We start from the raw sequence: 22,541 nt of genomic DNA on the forward strand, positions 1-22,541 counted from the left end.
AAATAGCGTTTACCTGAGTATATTTGTCTCCTTATCTTGCTTGAACAAGAAGGATTCCAACCAAATTACGTTATTTAAGTTTTTAACAAAATGCTACATTTTATAACTATTTTATATTAATATATTTTATAATTATTTTAAAAACAATAAAACTATTTTAAAATAGAATTATAAATTTTAACAATTCTTAGATCTGTAAGAAATGTTTTGTCCATTTGTATATTACCAGATAACAAAAATTATTTTAAACTTTGCTTAAATTAACCTACCATTATTTATTATTATAATATTATAGGAATTCATTGTTACTAATAACTGGCACTGTTTTATATTATTGGTTTCCATTAAGCGCTGACGCAACTTTTATTTTTAATTTAAGTCATTTATTGTTAGTTGCTTAGGCTGAAAATCATGAACTTGATGGGTTTGTAATTTAAAAATATTTTATTTAAGTTAAGCAGCCAAATTAAAATTTATAACTAATTAAAAAAATTTCTAATATACAAGTATAAAATTTTTTAGAAAACTTTTTAATTGAATTTTCACTATTATTTAATGATTACAAATGTAATATACATAAAAAATCTTTAAAAAAAAAAGAAACCATTCAAATTAACTCATTTTATCAAAGTGATTTTCTTTTTAAGAAAAATTGGGATTTAATTTTTTAGGAAACTATTTCGTCGCTTATTTTTAACTTAACTTTAATTTTTATTTTCATTTTTCTTTTGTTCGCTATATTTATTTCAAGTAGACTAAAGGATTTTTAATATTGCGGTTGTTACTAATGGTTACTTATTATACTAGTTATACTGCCGTAAAATAACCTAAACCTTTCAAAGTATTAGCTGAACCATCCATTACACAAACACGTCTATAACCACGGGAAACGAGTAATTGACCGAAAACCATCGGTTGGAGCCCCTTCGGGCCGAGAATAAGAATCATGCAACCTTTGTTAGCTTCTAAAATAGCTGTAGCAGGTGAAGAGACATACTGGTTGCTTTCGTTAACTACCGTTTTAAAAGGTATATTTACACTGTTTGGCAGGTGACCGCTCAAAAAATCTTCTTCCACGCGAAGATCGACAACTAACACTTTTTTTTTGTGTCTGCTTTTCAGTGGATTAGAACCATTGATCAACTTTGACTTTTTCATTTGGTTGAACTTTTCCTTTAAATTCGTCGATGAAAAACTTTGCTGATATATCAAAGAGGATATTCTCACCAAATCTCGAGAAGATATTCTGAGACATACTTCTCCTTTAAGTTGCGCCAAAGGTATAAACTCCTTTTCGGGTAAGTTCATAAATTGTTCTTCAGCTGGCGCCTTTACACGATTTGTTGGATTATCTTCCTTTCTAAGACCAGCACTGGGCGGCGTACAATTAAAAAGCTTTATAGAATCTTTTACACAGCGCTCTATGTCAATACTAGGCATATCAGAGAACAAAAGAATGCACTCATTAAAACCATAAGATAATAGTTGATCTTTAAACTGTATGAGAATTGAAACTCCGATGCATAATGGAAGCATAGAATTTCCAAGTAAAAGGGTATCCCATAGATAGTATATCTTTTGAAGAGGGAACACGTGAGAAAACATCGTTAAAAACCAAGGTATTGCATATAATTCGGGAACAAAACCTATTTCATTGAGATGATTGAACAAGTCAGGCTCGTGAAAAGCAATAAATTGAGAAAAAATGGCCAAGTACTCCTGTATTACTTTGGAATTGTCTTTTAAAAAAAAATTATACAAATATTTAGAAATGAACGCCGATAAACATGCGTATGCTAGTGCCTCATTATTAAAATTAAGAGTTAAAAATGGTGCACATAACGAGTCTAAACCTTGCCAATAAACAAGCTTTTCTTGTGACACAACCCAAGCTTTTAGTATTCTCTTAAGTTTATTATGAGCTGTTGGGGAAGCAAGTAGGTGATTGTATTGATGACATCGTGGAATATCAACTTCTATTTGTCTGTCAGTTGTTGTAAAAGACTCTTTATCTATTCTATCATAAATGCTAAATATATCACCAGTAACATTCAGTAAAACAGCCCATACTTTTGCTCGAACTAAAGGTGAAATATCAATTCTTGCTTCTTTGACCAACCTTTCCCTGGAATGAGGATATCCATTTAATAGTCTGTCAAATAATACAATACGATGGAATTGGTATTCAACATTGTTTTCCTTTATTATTAAAGGCAATTTTGCTGTTTCCGAAGTATCAGTAGGATATAAGTCATCTTCTATTACTAAAGGATAATATGCTGTTGGATTTATGTTTGACAGACGATGTCTAAGTTGATGAAGACTAACAGATATAGTTTTACCGTCAAAATGTAAAGCTTGATCATTATCCATCCCAAAATCTTCACCACTGCATAGAACTACAGTGGGGAGCATTACTATTGAAGGTTTAGTTTTAATAAGTTGTTGTTTTTTAAGCTCATTGAAAATGTCACCTCCGGCAAGGCACCATAGATGGTAAACTTCTATAATAGATCTACAAGATAAGTGATCTTCTTCAAACGCATTAGCTTCAAGTATCATTTTATTAAAGTCAAGCATTTGAAGATTGGCTGAACGATATAGTTCAGGAAATCGATCACCAATCACACGATTGTTGGTATAAACAGGAGAATCACATTCTGCGCTTAAAAACTTGTGATTTAATAAAGTATACACTGAAGGACGTAATGTAGGATTTACGGTTAGGCACAAACTTAAAAAGGAAATGAAGTTTTCGTCTGTACTTGCAACCTTCTCATCGGCTTCACTTACTTTTAGTATATCATTAAAGCATGCTTGATTTTTTTTTAACAAATCAATAAGAAATTTAGCTATTTTAGCTGGTGAATCTCGTAATTTACCCCACAGCTTACCCTCAAGATAGCAGTCAAGCAATACTAACCCAAGTGACCAAATATCTGCACTTGCATTTGAAGGTCCGTATAAAGAGTTATATCTTATACCAGAAGCAACAACTTCAGGACTCATATATAAATTATCACCAATAGGAAATAAAACACTATCACCAAAAGCTGTCATGTGATAAAGACCAAAACAAGAAAGTTTGACTCGATTATTACAATCTAATAGAATATTGCAAGGAGACAAGTTTCTATGTACGTAACCACAGGAATGTAAATATTCTAAACCAACAATAATGTCATAAGTTAACTTTTTTATTTCACAGATACTTACAAATCTATTCATGGAGAGTAAAAGGTTATCTTGGTAGTGTTCTGAGATAACCACAATACGTTCATGATTGCCACGAACAATGTCAATATACTGACAAATATTTGGATGTGATAGTTGTTTGAGTTCCTGGAACCTTCCGTAAATTTTTATAGAGTTCGGAGTTACAGGTAAACCATTTGTACCACATGCACCAGAAGGATGAGCTGAAGCAAGAAAAGTGCACAAACCAATATCAGCTCTTCCAAGATTTTTCATGTTTTCATCTAAAAATCAAAAATTTAAAAACTTTTTATTTTAATAAACTAAAAGCTAATTCAAAATCAAAAAACACAATAGAAAAAAACAATAGAAAAGAACATAATAAAAAATAAAAAAGAAGTTTACTTATATATTATAAATGCAAAAATCTATAAAAATACAAGCGAAAAAAATTTAAACAGTATGAATTATTGTTATTAACTTCCATAGATAAGTTGAAATTTTTACAAAATGTAAAATCCTTTATTTTCATGTCAACAAAAATGTATTTAAAAATATATAAATATAATCTTAGTTTAAACCTAAAAAACTTTTCATTTAAAAATCTTTCAAAACTAAAAATAAAACAAAATATAAAAAAAACAAGACTTTTTAAAAACTGATGCACATCTTAACAACATAATATGTAATATAAAAGTTCAAACTAGAATTATTTTATTAAACATTTTCTTTATGTTTGAATTTCATTTTTTTAATATTTGAGCGTGTTGCTAAACTTGGAGTTGTTAAAGTATTCGACTGACTGTTACTTTGTTTTTTTGTTTGCTTGGTGTTGTATTGCTTTATTTGGCGCTTTTTTTGACAACTGTTTATGTGTTGATCGTTTATATTTTCAATATCAAGACATGATTTTTTACATATAGCTAACTCATTTAAATTTGAAGAAGTTTTAGAAACACAAAGTTTATCCCAGTTGGTAATCCTATATTTCCACAGCTCCTTGTTCAGATCAAAATCCCAAATATTTTTGCATGGTGAATGATTAAATCTCATAAAGTAAGCTTTAAAAGTAAACTGAACTTGCTCAGCAGAAATTTTACCTTTCATATAAACAATAATATTTTTAAATAGTTTTTGACAAAGCCCATTATAATGCACTGCGTGCATTTTCCATAAATGTCTTACAGGGTAAGGTGCAACTAGGCCAGGGTAGGGTGCTATGCTAGCTAAATTCCAGTCTTGAAAAACTACTTTAAGCTCAATAAACTCAGTATATGCTTTTAGAGCAGCTTTTTGAAATTCTTTTGGCCATGTGTGACAAACTAGCGCAATGGGCAAATCAGCAATAAATTCATCTAATGCTTCTTGATTAACAACTCGATTCTAAAAATATATTTAAAAACTTTTGTGTCAAAGGGATGTGAAGTCCTACAAATAATTTTATTCAGCGTGTCAAGGAGCTTCAAAAGCTTTGAGAGACTTATGAACTAGTTTAGAGGAAAAAATAAGGACATTTGGAAAACAAAAACTTTTAATTTTAAACTAAGTCTTTGTGTAATGACAGCTAGTGACTCCAGGTTAAAAACTTTAGGCTCCAAAACTTTAAATCCACTATAGTTTTTTTGTAATCAGTTCATAAGTCTCTCAATAACTTTAAAGTTCTTGGTCTATTTTGGAACTTTACATCCCTGGCAAAAACTATTAGTAAAAGCAGTTATAACTAAATATGCATAGTGTAATTTATAAAATTGCCTGAAATCAATTTGACAAACTGTCACAGCTTTACACTGAACCATTATTAAAAAAAGTGAGGCTTCATAGCCCTGATGAAGGAAATTTATTTAGGAGAAGAGAAACTCTGATACAAAACCCCTATTAGACCATTAACTTTTGGTTTTTATTCTATATAAAAATTACATTAAATATAAAACAAATAGAAAGATATTCTTTGAAAAGCCTTTTATTTACAATTCAACTAATTATTAGAAATATAATTTCTTACAAATTATTGAGAAATTAACTTTTAACTAACAGATTATTAAAAATTTAATTTTTTGTGAATTAACTGATTATCAAAAAACTTATTCAAAAAAATGTAATTTAGTTATTTCCATTAAATATGGCAGAATGTAACAAATAGATTCAAAAATTTACACTGTAATAGGTTTACCATACCACTTAACATAATTCAGATTAATAATAAGTTTTCTGTTCATAAAGAGACATTAATCATATTTATCTCTAAACAACTCTTAACTATATAATACCTTGATAAGAAAGTCATCCATCTATAAATCACAGAATGTTGATAAAAGAACTGTTAAAATCTAAAAAAAATATATTTGAATAAAACAAATCCCCCAAAAAGTACATTTTAACTAGCTTTATAGGCAACAGAACTATTAACTAGGTCTTCAGAAATTTTTCAGTTAATTACAGGGTTCATAAAGTGACATTCTTAAACCTAACAAACAGCTAGAAATATTACACCACTATTTCAATGTCTCACACATATGTCAATCTCATACATATTTCAATAAATTTAAACAGGGGTTATAATAACTTTTTACAGGGATAATTTTTACAGATGACTGAATCCTTAAGCTGGTTGCTTAAACAACACAGAAAATTATGGTAAAATATCCTGGTAATAAAATATAGACAAAATTTTGACTATATTTTATAAAGCCCCATATGTTTATAATGTGTTTTTGCACCTTGTCTAAAAGAGAAAGGACATCATTCGAAAATCCGCTCAAGATATGGCAACAGTATTCGATACAAGGACAAATTTGAGATTTATAGAGATAAAGAATAGAATCCAGAGTAAGGAAGTGGCAAGCACGATAAAAAAATGCAACTTTAGCAAATGCTAATTATGCAACTGAAATATGGTTTCCAAGAAAGATCGGAAGAGTTAATCTAACAGACGAAGGCTAGATAACTCATCGAGTACATTACTGTTCAGAAATATAGGAAGATCTAGATTGATAGATAAAAAAAAAGGTTCTCAATTTCTGAATTTGGGTAGCCCAATTCAGCGCCTAAATATACAGTCGGCACTGTCAAAAACGGTCTAGAATAGCACCTGTATGAATATATCTGTACAGATATATTAAATCCTCACCACATTTTTAAATTTATTAATTATTTATTGAATAATTTATAATTTTAGCAATTTTTTTTTTTTTGGTTTTTACTTGCAAATACCATTTGTCAAAGAAAAAGAAATTTTTGTCAAAAACAAACATGATTCTGCTTGATGCATGCATTCAAACTATGGATTCTACATGTTAAGCTAAAACAAGGTGATTTTTTTTAAAAAAATGAGTAGTACTTGCGCTATCTTTAAATTAGCTCAGTGGTACTGTAAGAGCAATATAAATAATAAGCAAATAAAAGCTGATAAGTGTGTAAAAAATCTTTATAACACGAATCCAAAAAAAGTTCTGGAGAAGTATAAAGTGTATCAGTAACAATAAAGTTGTTAGCCACGTTGCTACTGTGGACAATAAAACTTTGCTGAGAAAATACAACTACCTAATGCAGATATTAAAATAAATGTCAATGAGGCTTTCACAGGAATAAAAAGGCAAAAAACAGTAGAGGCAGCCAGTCCTGATGGCATATGTATGGAGGTTTTTATATATGGCAGAAAATAGGTTGCATCTTTAAATCTTCATTAGTACAATTTCAATCTTTGTTTAATGCATGGGTGTTTATCATCTACTAGTACAAGTGAGTCCTGTCTATCTGTGTACTGTGAATTCTCCATTATACCTGTTTAAATGCAAAGTGGTTGACCGAACTGATGTGAGCAATTGCAGGGTTATTGCAGTACCACCAGCTATATTAAAAATATTTAAAAATATTCTCATACAAAAAATAAATATATCAAACAAAAAAGATGATTATCAATTTGGTTTTAAGCAGAAACATTTTTATTCTTATATATAAGTTAAAGTTATTTAAAGAAAGCTTTTAATTAGTATACATCTAGAGTCATGTTTAATAAAGCATTTGATAATGTTGATTACTGGTTACTGTTTTGCAACCTATTAGATCAAGGAATATCAAAATATTGTAGGTCTGCTTGTATTCTGGTACAGTATTCAAGAAATGTTTATCAGTTAAGAGAAAGCTAAATCTTTTCCTTTTAGTATTGGGAATGGCGTACGACAAGTGGTATTTTATCACTGTTACTGTTTAGGTTTTACATAATTAAATAATTTGGTATCCAGAACTTCAAATATGCGTATTGGATGAAACATAGATGGCATTTTCCTAAATATTCTTGTTATGCTGATGACATCGTAATATAGCTTTATCTTGATTCTTTCTACAGAAGCAGACTCAACAGAAATTATTGAATGCAATTAATGACAAGGCCTTGTTAATTGGTAAGTCTTTATGTTAATTGGTATGCCTTTAAACTCCAAGAAGAGACTTTAAACTCCAAGAAGAGTTTGTATGGTTTTTAACCCAAAACAAAAATCAAACATTGTTTCATTTTCAAAATTGAGTGCAGCAGGCTGCAAACTGGAATTTGTTGACAGGTTTTAATACAGATAATAATAATGTTAAGAATAATATCAGATAATGTAGATATAAAAAAAGAGATAAAAAATCTATATACTTGAACAATTAAGTTGATAAGGCACTTTTTCAAATTTTTAAGCCAACTTAAAATAAAGTTATTCCTATCCAGGGTGGCCAGCCAATTGCTAATTCAAAATTCCAGAATATTCTAGGATTTCCTAGGTTCTTAATAAACAGGAAGGAACATTTGTTAATTTTCGTAAGTTTTTCCCACCCACTCCAAGCTTAAGACCCCCATTTATTAATTTTTACTTGTTATCAACAAAAAAACAACATCTAAAAACTAAAAACAAAACTAAAATGTATGTACATCAGGCACTTATAAGAATTGAAACTTTCAGTGTAATCAGGTTATAAAATCATCAAAACCTGATTACACATAAAGTTTTAACTGCAAGCTGCACTATAATCAAAATTATTTTATTTGTGTTCTGTAAAAAATTCCAACCCACCTTTTTATTGAGAAAAACCTTTCCAGGTTTTCAAGGACCACTGACCACCCTGCTATCATGTTGCATATGCTTTTAAAATGTTTCTTTATGGAACAGTTTTTAGAGCATTATCACACCTCCAATACTGATATAACAAATATGCAAAAGTGTTTTTTGAATAATAAATTATTACAGTCTCATTTAGGTGTTTTTAGAACAAAGTTTTCCAAATTTTAACACTATTCTGTCTATATGTAAAATCAGTTTAAAAAAACCAGCTTGTCCCAGGTGCCATAAGAAACATCGTTATTTGTTCCATTAACAAAATAACATGACTACCCGAATAATAAGGTGTTTTTTTAACACCCAGTAAATTTAGGATTTAAAACCAACAAAACATCAAATAAAAAAATTCCTTTTTTATTATTGATAATAAATTATTATATTTACTATATAAATTTAATTATATTTAATTTATTTTTAAATTTATATTTAATTTAATTTTAAATTTATGGTAATCATTATGGGTTGGAGTCCAATAAGCAGAACAATGATTATCAAAAAAAAAAGCGTAAAAATCATCTAATAAATATTTTGCTACACGTTAAATGCTTTTCTAATAAACCATTTTTTTTGTTAAGATATTTAGACAAAAAACAACGTAAAAATCATCTAATAAATATTTTGCTACACGTTAAATGCTTTTCTAATAAACCATTTTTTTTGTTAAGATATTTAGACAAAAAACAACGTAAAAATCATCTAATAAATATTTTGCTACACGTTAAATGCTTTTCTAATAAACCTTTTTTTTTGTTAAGATATTTAGACAAAAAACAACGTAAAAATCATCTAATAAATATTTTGCTACACGTTAAATGCTTTTCTAATAAACCATTTTTTTTGTTAAGATATTTAGACAAAAAACAACGTAAAAATCATCTAATAAATATTTTGCTACACGTTAAATGCTTTTCTAATAAACCATTTTTTTTGTTAAGATATTTAGACAAAAAACAACGTAAAAATCATCTAATAAATATTTTGCTACACGTTAAATGCTTTTCTAATAAACCATTTTTTTTGTTAAGATATTATGACAAAAAAAAAATTTTAAATATTGAATAATTTTTCAGTATATAACATTTGGAAAAAATTAAAACAATTTCAAAACAAAATGCCAAACTGTTTTAAAACTTTTGAAGTATGCAAAAGTTCTGTTTGATCTGCCAAAGGCTGCCAGATGTCTGCCAAAGGCTGCCAGATGTCTGCCAAAGGTTGCCAGATGTCTTTATGGAAGAGAACTCAATGCCAAACCTGTTAAAATAATTTTTTTTACTGTGTTCTCCTTTGTAAATACCAGCAAACATCTAATAACCTTCATAAAATATCTGGCAAGCCTACATCTGCATGAACAAAACCAATTTCAAATTGTCAAAACTTTACCAACAAAAAGAACTATCACATGTCATTTTAAAATTGGGTGGAGGTAATGCACATCAAGTTCTTAAACTTTACAACTTTGAATTAATTTAATAGCGCCAACAACGCGTTTTACCATCTGTGACTGTTAAATTTCCATGATAGGGAAATTAAAATGAAAAGAAAAGCATCCTCTTTTCATTTATAAAAATTCTACAGTAAAGAGTAAACTGATAGATCAATATGTTGAAAAGCGTTGTACCATTTACCTATCTATTCTTGGTCATGGTCACCCTCACCACTGTAAGCCAGGAACATGCCATGAAAATTTAAAGAGAATAGAAAAAAGAGATTCTATTGAAGCTGAGCAAGCTGCTTCAATAGATCTAACAGCACTACTAACAGTAACATGAAAAAACTTGGATCAACTATAAATCAAATTAACTCTATTAGAATAGTAGAGTCAAACATCTAGAAAGTTAAGTAAATCGTCAATTGTGAAAATAGAAATTGGCTACCTTTTTTTAGAAGAAGTGCGTCAAATCTAAATATTTCATATTTCTTTCATAAAAATGATCATCATCATGTATTAGTTTCAGAATCTCCAACTATACAACGACTGTTCCAAAAATCTCTGTCTAGTATATAAGTATAGTGTTTGTCTATAAGAATAGTGCAGGTTCAGCAAAGGATTGGGTTTTCTAATAGTAAAACATAAAAACTTGGATCAACTCCAAATTAAATTAGCTCTATTAGAATAGAGGAAATAAACTTTTAAAACAAACACTTTACTGTGACAAATCTAATGGTGTCTAATGACAACTTGATGCACCAGGCTGTTAAATGTCATAGTCTGAACAACTGGTGTGAAACTGTCACAACATTTAGAAAGTTAAGTAATTTGTCAATTGTGAAAATAGAAATGGATGGAGGAGGGTTATTTTTGAAAGTGAGCTTCACACTTATATTAACTGATGAGAGAGTTGGAGTCAAAGCTTTGCAGTCTTGCTTCAAAGAAAGTTAAATTATTATCTCCACAGACATTAAAAACATCTAGTGCAAAGCGACAAATAATTATTGCACTTGCATAAAACGCACCAGAAACCTATTTAAATGTCAAAATTCTGGCAAATAATAAAGTTTCATGAAAAATGTTGGATTAAATCATTGATTATATATTCGTTACATGAAACATTTAAATTAGAGCTTGGCAACCGGTGCAGACCGCAAACGGTTAATCAGTTTTTGTTTAGTTTCTAGAAACTTAAAAATGTTTTTTTTTCTTCTAAAAAAACTGCAAAACTGATTGCTAATTATACATTACTAAATAGATAAATAGTTCAAAGATTTCTTGTTTTAACAAGCTAACAAGTAACATGGAAAGCACAAATACCGTGAAAAAATATATATAATTTTAAAAAACACTTTTATATTGCATTTAGTTTTATTCCTTTTAATATTTTTACTAGTAATTATTAATATATTACATACTGATAGAATCTTTCAACAATATTTTAAATTTTAAAATACTTATAATGATCAAAACTACAGAAGACAAGTACCACTAACTTGAAGTATTTTGTCATTTTTTATTTTATATCTTCGTTTGTTGTTTAATTTTTTGTAATTATTGTTTAATTATTTTAATTTGAGACTGCTAAATAACAAATAATCTGTTATAAATAGTAAGGGACCAGGGTTGATATTTAAATGTGACCAGGGCTGCATAAGCATTATAAACCCTAAAGTATATTTTTTTACTTCAAAATTTATGTTACATTTTGGATATATATGCATATATAAGCATCATTATGATTAATCTTTTATTATTCCAAGAAGCCAATGTAAAAAAGTCCTGTCTGATGTTAAGCTCTGTAATTCTCAGTTTATTAAGTCTTGTATCTTTTCTCAGATGTTAGGTTCTAGAGACTTATGGTTAGTCTTCAACAGTGTCATTAACTAAAGTAAATCTAACATTTAACCTTTAATTCATGGGTCTGATCTTTGTTTTTCTCCCCAAAATAAAGTAAAGTTATTTGCAAAGAAATCTTATGGCCATACTCTTCCTGCCAGTTAAAACAAATCACTCTGGCTTCCAATGCTAAAGTTAATTCTCAAATAAACACTTCTACAGTTTGTGCTCCAGACAAGATTTCCATCATAGTCTTAAAAAAGTGTTCTCCAGAACTCTCTTTAATTTTTGCTAAAACTTTAAAAAGTACTAAATAAGTGGTTACGATTTTTCAAATCACTTGACCTCTCTAACTATCCTACGATTAGTCTTCACTCTGTTGTTAGTTCCTTTATATAAAGGTTTTGAGACTATTAAACTATTTCTTTCTAACTGCAGTATTTAAGTTATTCTTGAAGGCCTACACTCTATTTTATTTCAAGTAACTTTAAGGGTACCACAAGCTTCTATCTTTGTTCCTCCTGTATTGTTTCTTATCCACAATATCAATCATCATGAAAATTTTACTAAATCTTAAGCTTTATTTGCTGACAACTCAACTTTATACTCGTGTCTTAAAAAGAAATGTTTTTGATTGCTTAGAACAAGCAGCTGATTTTTAATCTGATCTCTCTTTTGTAACAGCCTAAGGCTTGCAGTGGCTTATGGATTTAAATTCTGAACTTAAAATCCACAATTTTTATTAGACAACAAAACTCATTTATTTACTACAAAAAAATAATGCAATGTTGGCATTTCTATATTAATAAATAACAACCCTCTTACTCTCAGACAAATTCTAAAAGCACATGGTAAATGTAATTAGACCTGCTTTATCTCCAAAGCTTGAGCCACTCTCCCATTTTTTAAGGTTGCATTTCTTTCATTTTTCTACAAATAGTATCATTGTCGATGCTCAAAGGAGCATCATCTCTATTACGATAAACTAAAACTCATTCTTGCTTGGTTTCTTATTCAACAAGTTGCACCCTTTTACTGTATCTGTCCCTTTATGCTATAAAAACTTTTATTAATCCAGTATTTTTCCTTGCACATCAAAAAAACTAGAGATGCCACGAATATTAGGCCAAATACACGGCAACACTTAATTATATTGTGGGCTCCGATTTGCATCGTTGTAGTGCATAAGTCAACTACTCTGTGGGCATTTATAAATAGGTTGTATCACAGCATGCATTATTTGTTGACTGTTACACCAAATTTTTTAACTACATTTATGCATAAAAGTTTCATGCTATTCAAACCATTCAGAAGAGTTCAAAAACAACCAGCTCAGGTATATCTTGCACTTCTGAGGTAATTTCAGAAAATGCTAGATTGAATTAGTATAAAAAACTCTAAACTTATTTAAAATGTTATTTTCACGACAACCTGAACTTAAAGCGTGATTCAACTTTAATGGGAAAGACAATTAAACGATTGCCTTTTTTTATTAAGTTGCCGAATACTTGTGACATCACTAAAAAACCCCTTAAAACTCTTCAGTTAACAGTTTCCTAGTATTTTAACTTGTTATCTATTATAAAGTAACTCATAACTTAATAGTGGTTGCTTGCAATCTCGTTCGAAGTAAATTAAATTTTAAAAATATATAAAAATATGCCAGTATTTAATAAATAGTAAATGTAAGCGTAAAATTATAATAGATAAAGTTTTATAAATTTTTTTCTAGCCTCGGTTATCAAACCCTGCTAAACCTTATAATTTTGCTGGGGCCAGGGTTGAGTTTGCAAAAAGTCTTATTTATAGCAGGGGACGGAGCTGGGGATGAGGCCATGGTCACTTATGTTAGTTATGAATATTATATTGATAACAAAAATAGGTCATTGCATTGCCAAAAAAAAAAGAAGGATTAGAAAAGAAAAAAGAGGCTTAAAAGAAAAGATGATCCTAGTTCATTAGATTCAAACTAAATTAAAATTGAATAAAAAAAGTTATTGCTACTGAACATTTATAAAAATTAATTTTTAATGATGAATGAAAAAAACTAAATTTTAAATTTTAGCTTTAGCTTAATAATGCAGATCAGATATTGTATTGGAATTATATCTTAAAAAACCAACTTCATCAAAAACTTCCTTTGCGAAATCAAAGTTTAACTACAAAGCTGAAAATTATCAAGAAATGAACAATTCATTCCATAGCATAAAATGGCCACATCTTTTCTCTAATAAAAACGTTGATGAATGTTACAAAATCTTTATAAATACATATCATGAATTTCTAACAGTTACATACCTAAACAAGTCCATAAATACATAGCTTTAAGTAAAAAGTCCATAAACACATAGCTTTAAAAAAGTTGATAAACACATAGCTTTATTGTCATGTCAGGTTTTTCTGCTACTGGTAACATGTAAAACAGTACAATCTGCTTCATGTCCTGCTGCCTTGAAGGATACACCTTAAAACTTAAAACCAACTTAAAACACTCCCTGCCTTGAGGCTCTTGGTTGAAAAACTCATCTTGGGCAGATGTTAAATGCATCCAGCTACTGTCTTATAGAAGGCCTTCTAGGCAAAGACTTAAGGGGCAAACAGATTCTATCTGTTGATCAGCCTTGCACCCCTTCTTCATCTATTAGGCTGGCGCAGATGCATTTTTAATACATTCATTCCAGTTAAGGATGTTAAATGCTGGATCATCTTGACTCAATGCATGGGATTTGCTTGTGTCTCTGTTTTTATGATTAAGCAACTCATTCTATTATCTCTCAATGAGGGTACACTCTAAAACTCAGTTTAATGGTTCTGAGGCCGGCTGGTAGTCATGTTTCCTGAACACTGTGGTAGCTCTCAGAGAGGCTGACTCCCTCAACAGCTGAAAAATGAATAAAGTACCAAAAACTATAAAACACAAAAAACCATCATCATCAGCAAGTTCTCTAAACCTATCATTCATTAATATTTGTGGTCTTCAAAGTAACTTTTCTTCTGTTGAGTCTTATCTCTTGCAAAGTTCACCAGATCTACATGCTCTTTGTGAGACCAATTTGAGTTCAGCTGTATTATCTTGTGATCTTAGCGTTGATGGTTATCTTCCTTTAATTCGTAAAGACTCTAATAGCCACATGTTTGGCCTTGGCATTAACATTAGTAAGAATTCACCCATTTGTCAGGAAACTAGGTTTGAATCCGCAGACTATTCTTTTATGTGCTTTTGTTTAGCACCACTTTACTTTATCGCCTTTCTCTTTGTTCTATATCACTCTCCTTCATCTCAAGACTGCACTCTTTTTGATCTCTCTAAAACTATTATCTCATTCTTCTTCATCATCTGAATCCCCCTATCATCGTACATCTTACAACTACCTTAAAGCTGAATGGGACTCTTTCTGTGATTTTATTTGTGATGGCCCTAGGGTAGAAATCTTTCATCTTCCTGTTGATAAATGTGCTTATTACATAACTTCATGGATTCAAGCTGGCATGGAATCTTTTATTTCCTCTCGACAATTCCAGGTCAAACCTCACTCTTCTCCGTGGTTTTCCTCATATTGTGCTGCTGCAATTGCAAATCAAAACCATTACTTCCATACCTATCAGCAAAACAATTCTCCAGAAAACAAACGTCTGTTTACTATTGGTAGAAACCATTGTAAAAAGGTTTTGTCTAATGCCAAAGCTCGCTATTCTCGGGTCATAAAATCTTGTATTTCATCACAAAAATTAGGCTCTTATGACTTCTGGAGAATCTTTAACAGTATCAATAATAAGGGCAAATCTGTTATTTCACCTCTCTTGTATGGTTCAGACTTTGTCACCTAACCTAAAGACAAAGCTGAATGTTTGCTTAGAACTTTTCATCAATATCATCTCTTGATTCCACTAGTTGCGTTTTTCCTGATATAGCTGTCAAACAGGTTGATCCATTGCTTGACATTCATATCACTTTAGCTTCTGTATCTAAAGTGATTTCCTGCATAGACTCAAGTGTTCCCTGGAGCTGTTGTCTATACTTTCAAAAATATTCAATAAGTGCTTATCAGAGTCTTGCTTTCAATCATGCTGAAAAACTGCATCTGTTACCCCTGTTTTCAAAAATTCTAGAGAGCGATCTGACTCATCTAACTACCATCCCATTAGTCTTCTTCCTATCATAATCAAGGTTTTTGAATCTTTAATTAACAAACACTTAATCTCTTATCTTTTATTTATTTATTTTATTTTGTCATTAAAAAAAGAATACAATGCTGTTTCATATAAATAAAATTTACTTGACAGGGCTGAAAAGAAGACAATATTTGCCTTACTACTACGCCCCGAATCTTGAATTTAATAACTTACTTTCTGATCATCATTATGGATTTTTGATATTCTCTTTCTACTACTGATTTGCTAACAGTAATAACTGATAGGTTTTATCATGCATTAGATAAACGTGGAGAGGTTAAGGCCATCGCTCTTGACATTTTTAAAGTTTTTGATAAAGTTTGGCATGCTGGTCTTCTCCATAAGCTTTCTTCTTATGGTGTATCAGGCAACACCTTTAAGATTATTGAATCCTTGCTTTCCAATCGTAGTATAAAAGTTGTCCTTGATGGACAGCATTCTTCTTCTTATTTTGTATCTTCAGGGATTCCTCAAGGCTCAACTCTTGGCCCTATACTCTTTTTAATTTACATTAACCATCATCCAGATATTCTCACATCTAAGGTGGCATTGTTTGCTGATGATACTATCATTTATTCTTGTCATGATAAGAAGTCAACACTCTTTGATTGCTTTGAGGGGGCATTTGAGCTTGAAAAGGTTCCCACTTCTGATACAGGATGGGGCTCACAGTGGCTGGTGAACTTTAATTCAGATAAAACCCAATTTTTTTCAGCCAATCATTATCCCAATAATTTAGATCTTCCTATATTTATGAACGGTAATGTACTTGATGAGTCATCTACCCTTCATCTTCTAAGATTAACTCTTACTTCCAATCTTTCTTAGAAACCATATATCAAATCTGTTGCAAAATTAGCATCTGAGGCTGCATCTCTTTATCAAGCTTAACAATTTGTTACTCCGGATTCTATTTTCTATCTCTATAAATCTCAAATCCAGCCTTGTATGGAATACTGTTGCCATATCTGGGGCGGATCTTCTAATGATGCCCGTTCTCTTTTTAACAAGGTGCAAAAACCCATTGTAAACATAGTTCCTGCTCTAGCAGCCAACCTCCAACCATTATCACATCATTGCAATGTTGCTTCTCTTTTTCTTTTCTACAAATACTATAATGTGCACTGTTCTAAAGAGCTAGCGCCTCTTATGCCATCTACTAAAATTTATTCTCATGTTACTCGTCATTCAATTAAGTCTCATCCTTTTACTGTGACTGTTCTCAAGTGCTCTAAAAACTCTTATTCGTCTAGTTTTTTTCCTCAAACATCAGTCCTTTAAAATTTGCTTCCATCACCTTGCTTTCCTGATTCATAAAATTTGCAATCTTTTAAGTCGTCTGTCAATCGTTGTCTTGCTTTACAATCTTTATTTTTTTCTCTTCCAGTAACTTCCAAATCTAATTAGTGGTTGCTTGCAGCCTCGTTGGAAGCAAAGATGTTTAAAAAAAAAAAAAGCTTCAAAACCATGAATTGACAAAAAATGAAGACTGAAATTAGACATGAAACAAACTTATGGAGCAAATTAATATCAAACAAATCCAAGTCACCCATTTTGGTTCAACAATACAAAATACAAAGTAAATTAGTTAAAAACATGGTGAGGTTAAAACGTATTGACTTTGAAAGAAGAATAAGTGGAACATCAACAAACAAAAAAAAATCCAAAATAATTTTACAGCTATGTTAATTCTAACAAAAAACTTAAAGGAGGAATAGCTTTTATGTCTGATGAATATAATAACACTGTAGCAAATAGAGAATCTATAGCAAATATTTTAAACAATAGTTTCAATTCAGGTTTTGTTAATGAAGATAGACATAACATACCAAATATGCTGCAGAAGACTTAAATTATTCTAGAAGTAGATATAAACAATGCAATAACTCATCGTACTATTGAAAATACAACGCTGTTGGAGTAGATGGGATAAGCCCATATGTCTTAAGTAAATGACATAGTAATCTCTTTACTCCAATGATGTAAAATAATAAACATAATAAAAATCTGAATGATTTAATAAGGTTTCAAAATGATATAAATAATATAATGGTACGGTCATCTATCTGGCTCACAAAATTTAATTATGAAAAATGCAAAGTTATGCATATCAGGAGAAAAAAAATCCAAATGCTACATATATAATGACTGATATTGATTGCAATTAGAGTTTACATTATGTAACACAGAAGCTGAAGGTGATTTTGGTATAATGGTACGATCGGATCTAAAATGGCACTCACAAGTTGATTCAGTAACTAGCAAAGCAAACAGAATGTTAGTTATCAAAAAGAGAACATTTAAATATTTTGACGTAAACATAGTAAAAAAGATCTATACAACATTTATACATCCACATCTTGAGTTCTTATTATCTTATGAAGCTAGGTTAAATATTGTGCAATTAACAACACTAGAAGAATGTAGACTACATGGAGATCTTACTTAACATTTTAAAATTTAACATAGCCACGATAAAATTGGGTTACAAACAATTATCAAAATACATTTTTAAAAAGTCCGTATTTACAACAACACATATTTCAACTGAAAAAACCTTTTTGCAGAAATACCTTCAGATATCACTTTTTCCAAAATCAAGTTGTAAATGCATGGAACAACTTACCATCTGAAATAATAGAAACTGCTTCAATAAATAACTTCAAAAATAAACTAGATAAATCTGAATTTTGCAGAAACTATTTGTTAAAACATAAACAACAAACAAACTGAGCTGTTACAGTGCAATATCTATTGTTATTGCATTTTGTAACTGTTTACACCAGTTGTTACAACTAAACCTTGTTATTATATTATTGTTAAGTATGAAAGGTTTCTTTAGTTTACAGATCTAATTCCAGTTTATCAACTTTGTAGGTCACATTGGATTTATCAGCAATAATAAAAGTTTGCTTTAAAAATAACAGTGTAAAACTAGTTATCTAGTTTTGCAATATAAAAAACGGAAAACCGTTTCTTGAAATTTTCCAATATGCCAAGCCCTATTGCAAACATTATGTGTGGACATACAGTCCCATAGCAGTAAGCATCTATGTCGTTGGTGTGATGTTGACTCCTCAAAACTATTAACCTGTAGTCAGTTAGTGAAATAAAAAAACAGTACCAAAATTTCATAAGCTTTGGGGGAGACATCAGAAAGTCAAAAAACTTCAAGATATTATCTGTTTGCCATTGCTTGAGTTTCTTGACAACAAGATTGTGCTTAAAGCCATTCCACCCATGGAGCGACATTTGCTGCAACTCGTGTTTTAGGAATAATTTAGATCCTGATTTTGAAAAAAAGATTTTAATAAACTTTCTCAAACAAGCTATTTCAGTTACACTAAAGTACCTACTGTCTTTTATCATGTACCACAATTTATTGAAAGAAAATCAGCCTAGCTTTATTTAGTGAGCAAGCAACAAAGATTCTCCATTCAAATTTTAAACCACACTGGGAGGTATATAAAAAAAGACATACTTCTCATTTTGATTATTCAAAGTAGCTTCTTCATTGTGTCATTGATTTAAAAAAATACAGTTAATATTTTTGATTTCTATAATCAATTTTTGTTGTCTTTAATGTTGTTTATTATTACTGTTATTAATAAAAAACATTCGATATTTCTAATTTCTATAATAACTTTTGTTGTCATTACTATTGCTTATTGTTATTTTTATAAATATTTACATTACTCTTAATAACTACTTCTAACTATTATTACTAATAATAATAATATAATTATTATTATAATAGTTATTATTATTGTTATGATTAGCGTATTTTTGTTATAATAACAATAATTATTTTTATTACTTTCATTATTGTTGTTGTTATATTACTATTGTTATACTATTAAAGTGTAACTTTTTATAATTACTACTATTATTGATATCTATATTACACTTATTCTTGTTATTATCACTATTTTTATTATTACTGAATTTGAAAGGTGTTTACTTAATATTAGTACTCATTACGATTTGTAAATATCTTAGATGAAAGAACTTTTGTTCAGAAATATATTTGATTCGATTGATTTGATTTTGATTTGACTACAACAGCAAAAAAATTAATTTGCAACATTTGGTAGCAAAAACTGTTCATTTCACTATGTTTTTTCATTAGAATAGCATGAACTAGAAACAAAAGACTGGCTTCATTTGATTAGCTGTAGTTATTTTTTTTCCTTAACAACTATAAGGTTTCATTTAAATTCCAATAAATATTATTTTTAGATCAAGATTGTTCAGAGATTACTTGAAAAAAGTTTTTTAAGTAATGATTTGCGATGGTGCAAGCATTAGGGGCTTGGTGGGAAATGACATCATTAAACAATGAGATAACCCCTTAGATCTAAGGCTTTTCTATAGAAAGGCTCTTGAATTGAAAACTTCCAAGGAGTTATTATTATCTAAAATTTTATCTTTTGTTTTGTTGGTATTAAGTCCTAAATTTACTGAGTGTGTTTTAGATTTATAAATTTTTTTTTAACTACACTTATGGACCTTGTGCCTATTTATATTCACATGTTGTTTAAGACAAATATATCGTTAAAACAATTTTTAATATAAAGAAAAACACACACACACACACACACACACACACACACACACACACACACACACACACACACACACACACACAAAGAAAAACGTTCAGAAGAACTCTAAAGTAGAATATTTATATAATAATAGTTTATATAATAAGTAGAATAGTAAAGCGTTTTTAAACACAATGTTTGAACAAGAAATTGCAACAACAAAAAAAGAAAAGTTTTACTTCTTTAATAATAAACATTATAAGAAACTTTTTATGCAAAGTTATGAGTGTACTTTTTTTATTTTTAAATTATTACCTTTCAACTTTAATTTCCTTTTTTTAGTAACGGTATTTTTTACCGATAGAATCGCGTGTTTTTATTATTATTTTTGAATTATATCTGACCTTATAAATATGATTGCCAAAGTAAAAAATGAGAATGGTTCCAAAAAGCTATCAAGACAAAAGTAAAAATTAACATAAAAACTAAGAACTAAGAATTGCAAAAAATTATTTTTTAGTAGCTAAGCTCAAGCGTAAAATGCTTTTTTTGCCTTAAATATAAACAAAGTTTACTATCAACAGATAACGGAAACAAATATTCGTCTGCTCGTTTTAAAGACTTGGTCAAATTTTAAAGTAACCCGTTGCTTTTGTTTTAAATGTCCTTCAACAGAAACTGAACGAACTTGATAGTATCAGAATTAAACTAACTTAATCAGAACCAAACTAAATCAGAACTAACTTATCTTAATAGAAGAGGTGTTGAACAAAAATATTTACTTAAATAAAGAAGTATTGAAAAGAATCTAAAATTGCCATAAAATCTTCACACACAAATAGAAATGATCAAAATTTTGTTTTAAAGAATTTTTCCAGCATTAAAATCAAAATTCTTTATTATTTTTATTTTCTAATAAATGTTTTAAAAATCATCATTTAGATCCTTGTTAATTTTTTAAGTAAAAAAAAATTGGGTAGTATAAAAGCCCCGTTTCCTTTTTTAATAAAAGATGGCCGTTAATCTTTAAGAATCCTTATGAAATTTTAAAAGTTTTTAGATGTAAACTATTGCTTTTACTTTTACCCAAAAGACAAAAATTTTTACACCACACTGTGTAAGATTACAATAAAAAAAAGTTGTACATATTTTAGGGATATTGACAACCGTTAGAATCTTTTTAAAAATCAAAATCCTGTAGTTGAACGGACTTTCATCTGTTGAATTTTGAATCTCGTCTTTCTCAAAACGTTATCTTGTTCACACAATATTTCAAAATGATTTTTGTTTATTTTTTACCCTTTTTAATGACTCTTTTTGCTTATGCTTCATTGTGCTACTTTTTTGGTTATAGATATGTTCACAGTTTGTAAAATCAATACCGGTAAATAGTTCAATTGACGCCATTTTTATTTATCTTTCAATGCCTGAAGGTACACACACATATTAGCAAGCATCCGTGTGGAACCATGCGAAATATTTAAATGAAGAACTATATTAAATATTTGTATTTAAAATTTATTTAACGTTATTTTTTAAAAAATTACAAGTTGTATTACAACCTTCTTACGCTGCGGTTACAAAAAGATTATAGTAAGATGCTTAGAAATCAAAATTCAATGATTCAAACTCCCACGTTTTATTATCAAACTTATGTAGACTTAAAAACGCTAAACCAATTAATTATTTAAAGACTTCAGAGAATTATTCTGTTTTGCGTATAAAAGTACAAAATCATGCATTACCAACACTTGGTCAGTAAAGAATTGTTGCTAAGATCTTGTTGTTAACAATATTTTTTCAAACGTTTAAATATCCTGATTAAATAGTAATAATCTATCTTAACATTTTATTAAAGCTCGGCATAAAAATCTTATAAATAAGTTTTTATTCGCTTCAATAACTTTTTGTTTTGCAACTCCCCAAGCTCTTGTGTATTATGCGTTAGGAATTGCCGGTTACAGTATACGGTATACTAACTTTACGGTAAACTCTACCGTATATTTGATATACTAAATTTTAGTATACCATTTAGTATACCTATATACTTTTATATATGAATTATTTCTGGACTGACTTGATGATTTAATAATTATATTTTCATAATGTATTAAGTAGCTATACAATATTTATTGTATTATTATAATTAAAGTGCTTTTACCAATGCTTTTATTAACTCGTCGTCATTGTCTGTTTGTTTGTCTGTGAGCATCAAACCTTTGTCTGTTTGTTTGTCTGTGAGGATCAAATCTTGAAATCAGTTTT

General features: G+C 29.4%; 1 protein-coding gene across 1 annotated transcript; it reads right to left on the bottom strand.

Annotated features, from left to right (window-relative positions):
• Positions 1-708: 708 nt before the first annotated feature.
• On the bottom strand, positions 709-20,755 carry LOC100212689 (TBC domain-containing protein kinase-like protein). The gene is made up of 2 exons (XM_065809806.1): positions 20,592-20,755; positions 709-3,479 (listed from the first exon to the last, which is right to left on the bottom strand). Exon 2 carries the CDS (start codon positions 3,469-3,471, stop codon positions 808-810), a length of 2,664 nt encoding a protein of 887 aa, XP_065665878.1. The 5' UTR covers positions 3,472-3,479; positions 20,592-20,755; the 3' UTR covers positions 709-807.
• Positions 20,756-22,541: the final 1,786 nt, after the last annotated feature.

The sequence above is a fragment of the Hydra vulgaris genome, chromosome 11, assembly GCF_038396675.1.
Source record: "Hydra vulgaris chromosome 11, alternate assembly HydraT2T_AEP".
NCBI lineage: Eukaryota > Metazoa > Cnidaria > Hydrozoa > Anthoathecata > Hydridae > Hydra > Hydra vulgaris.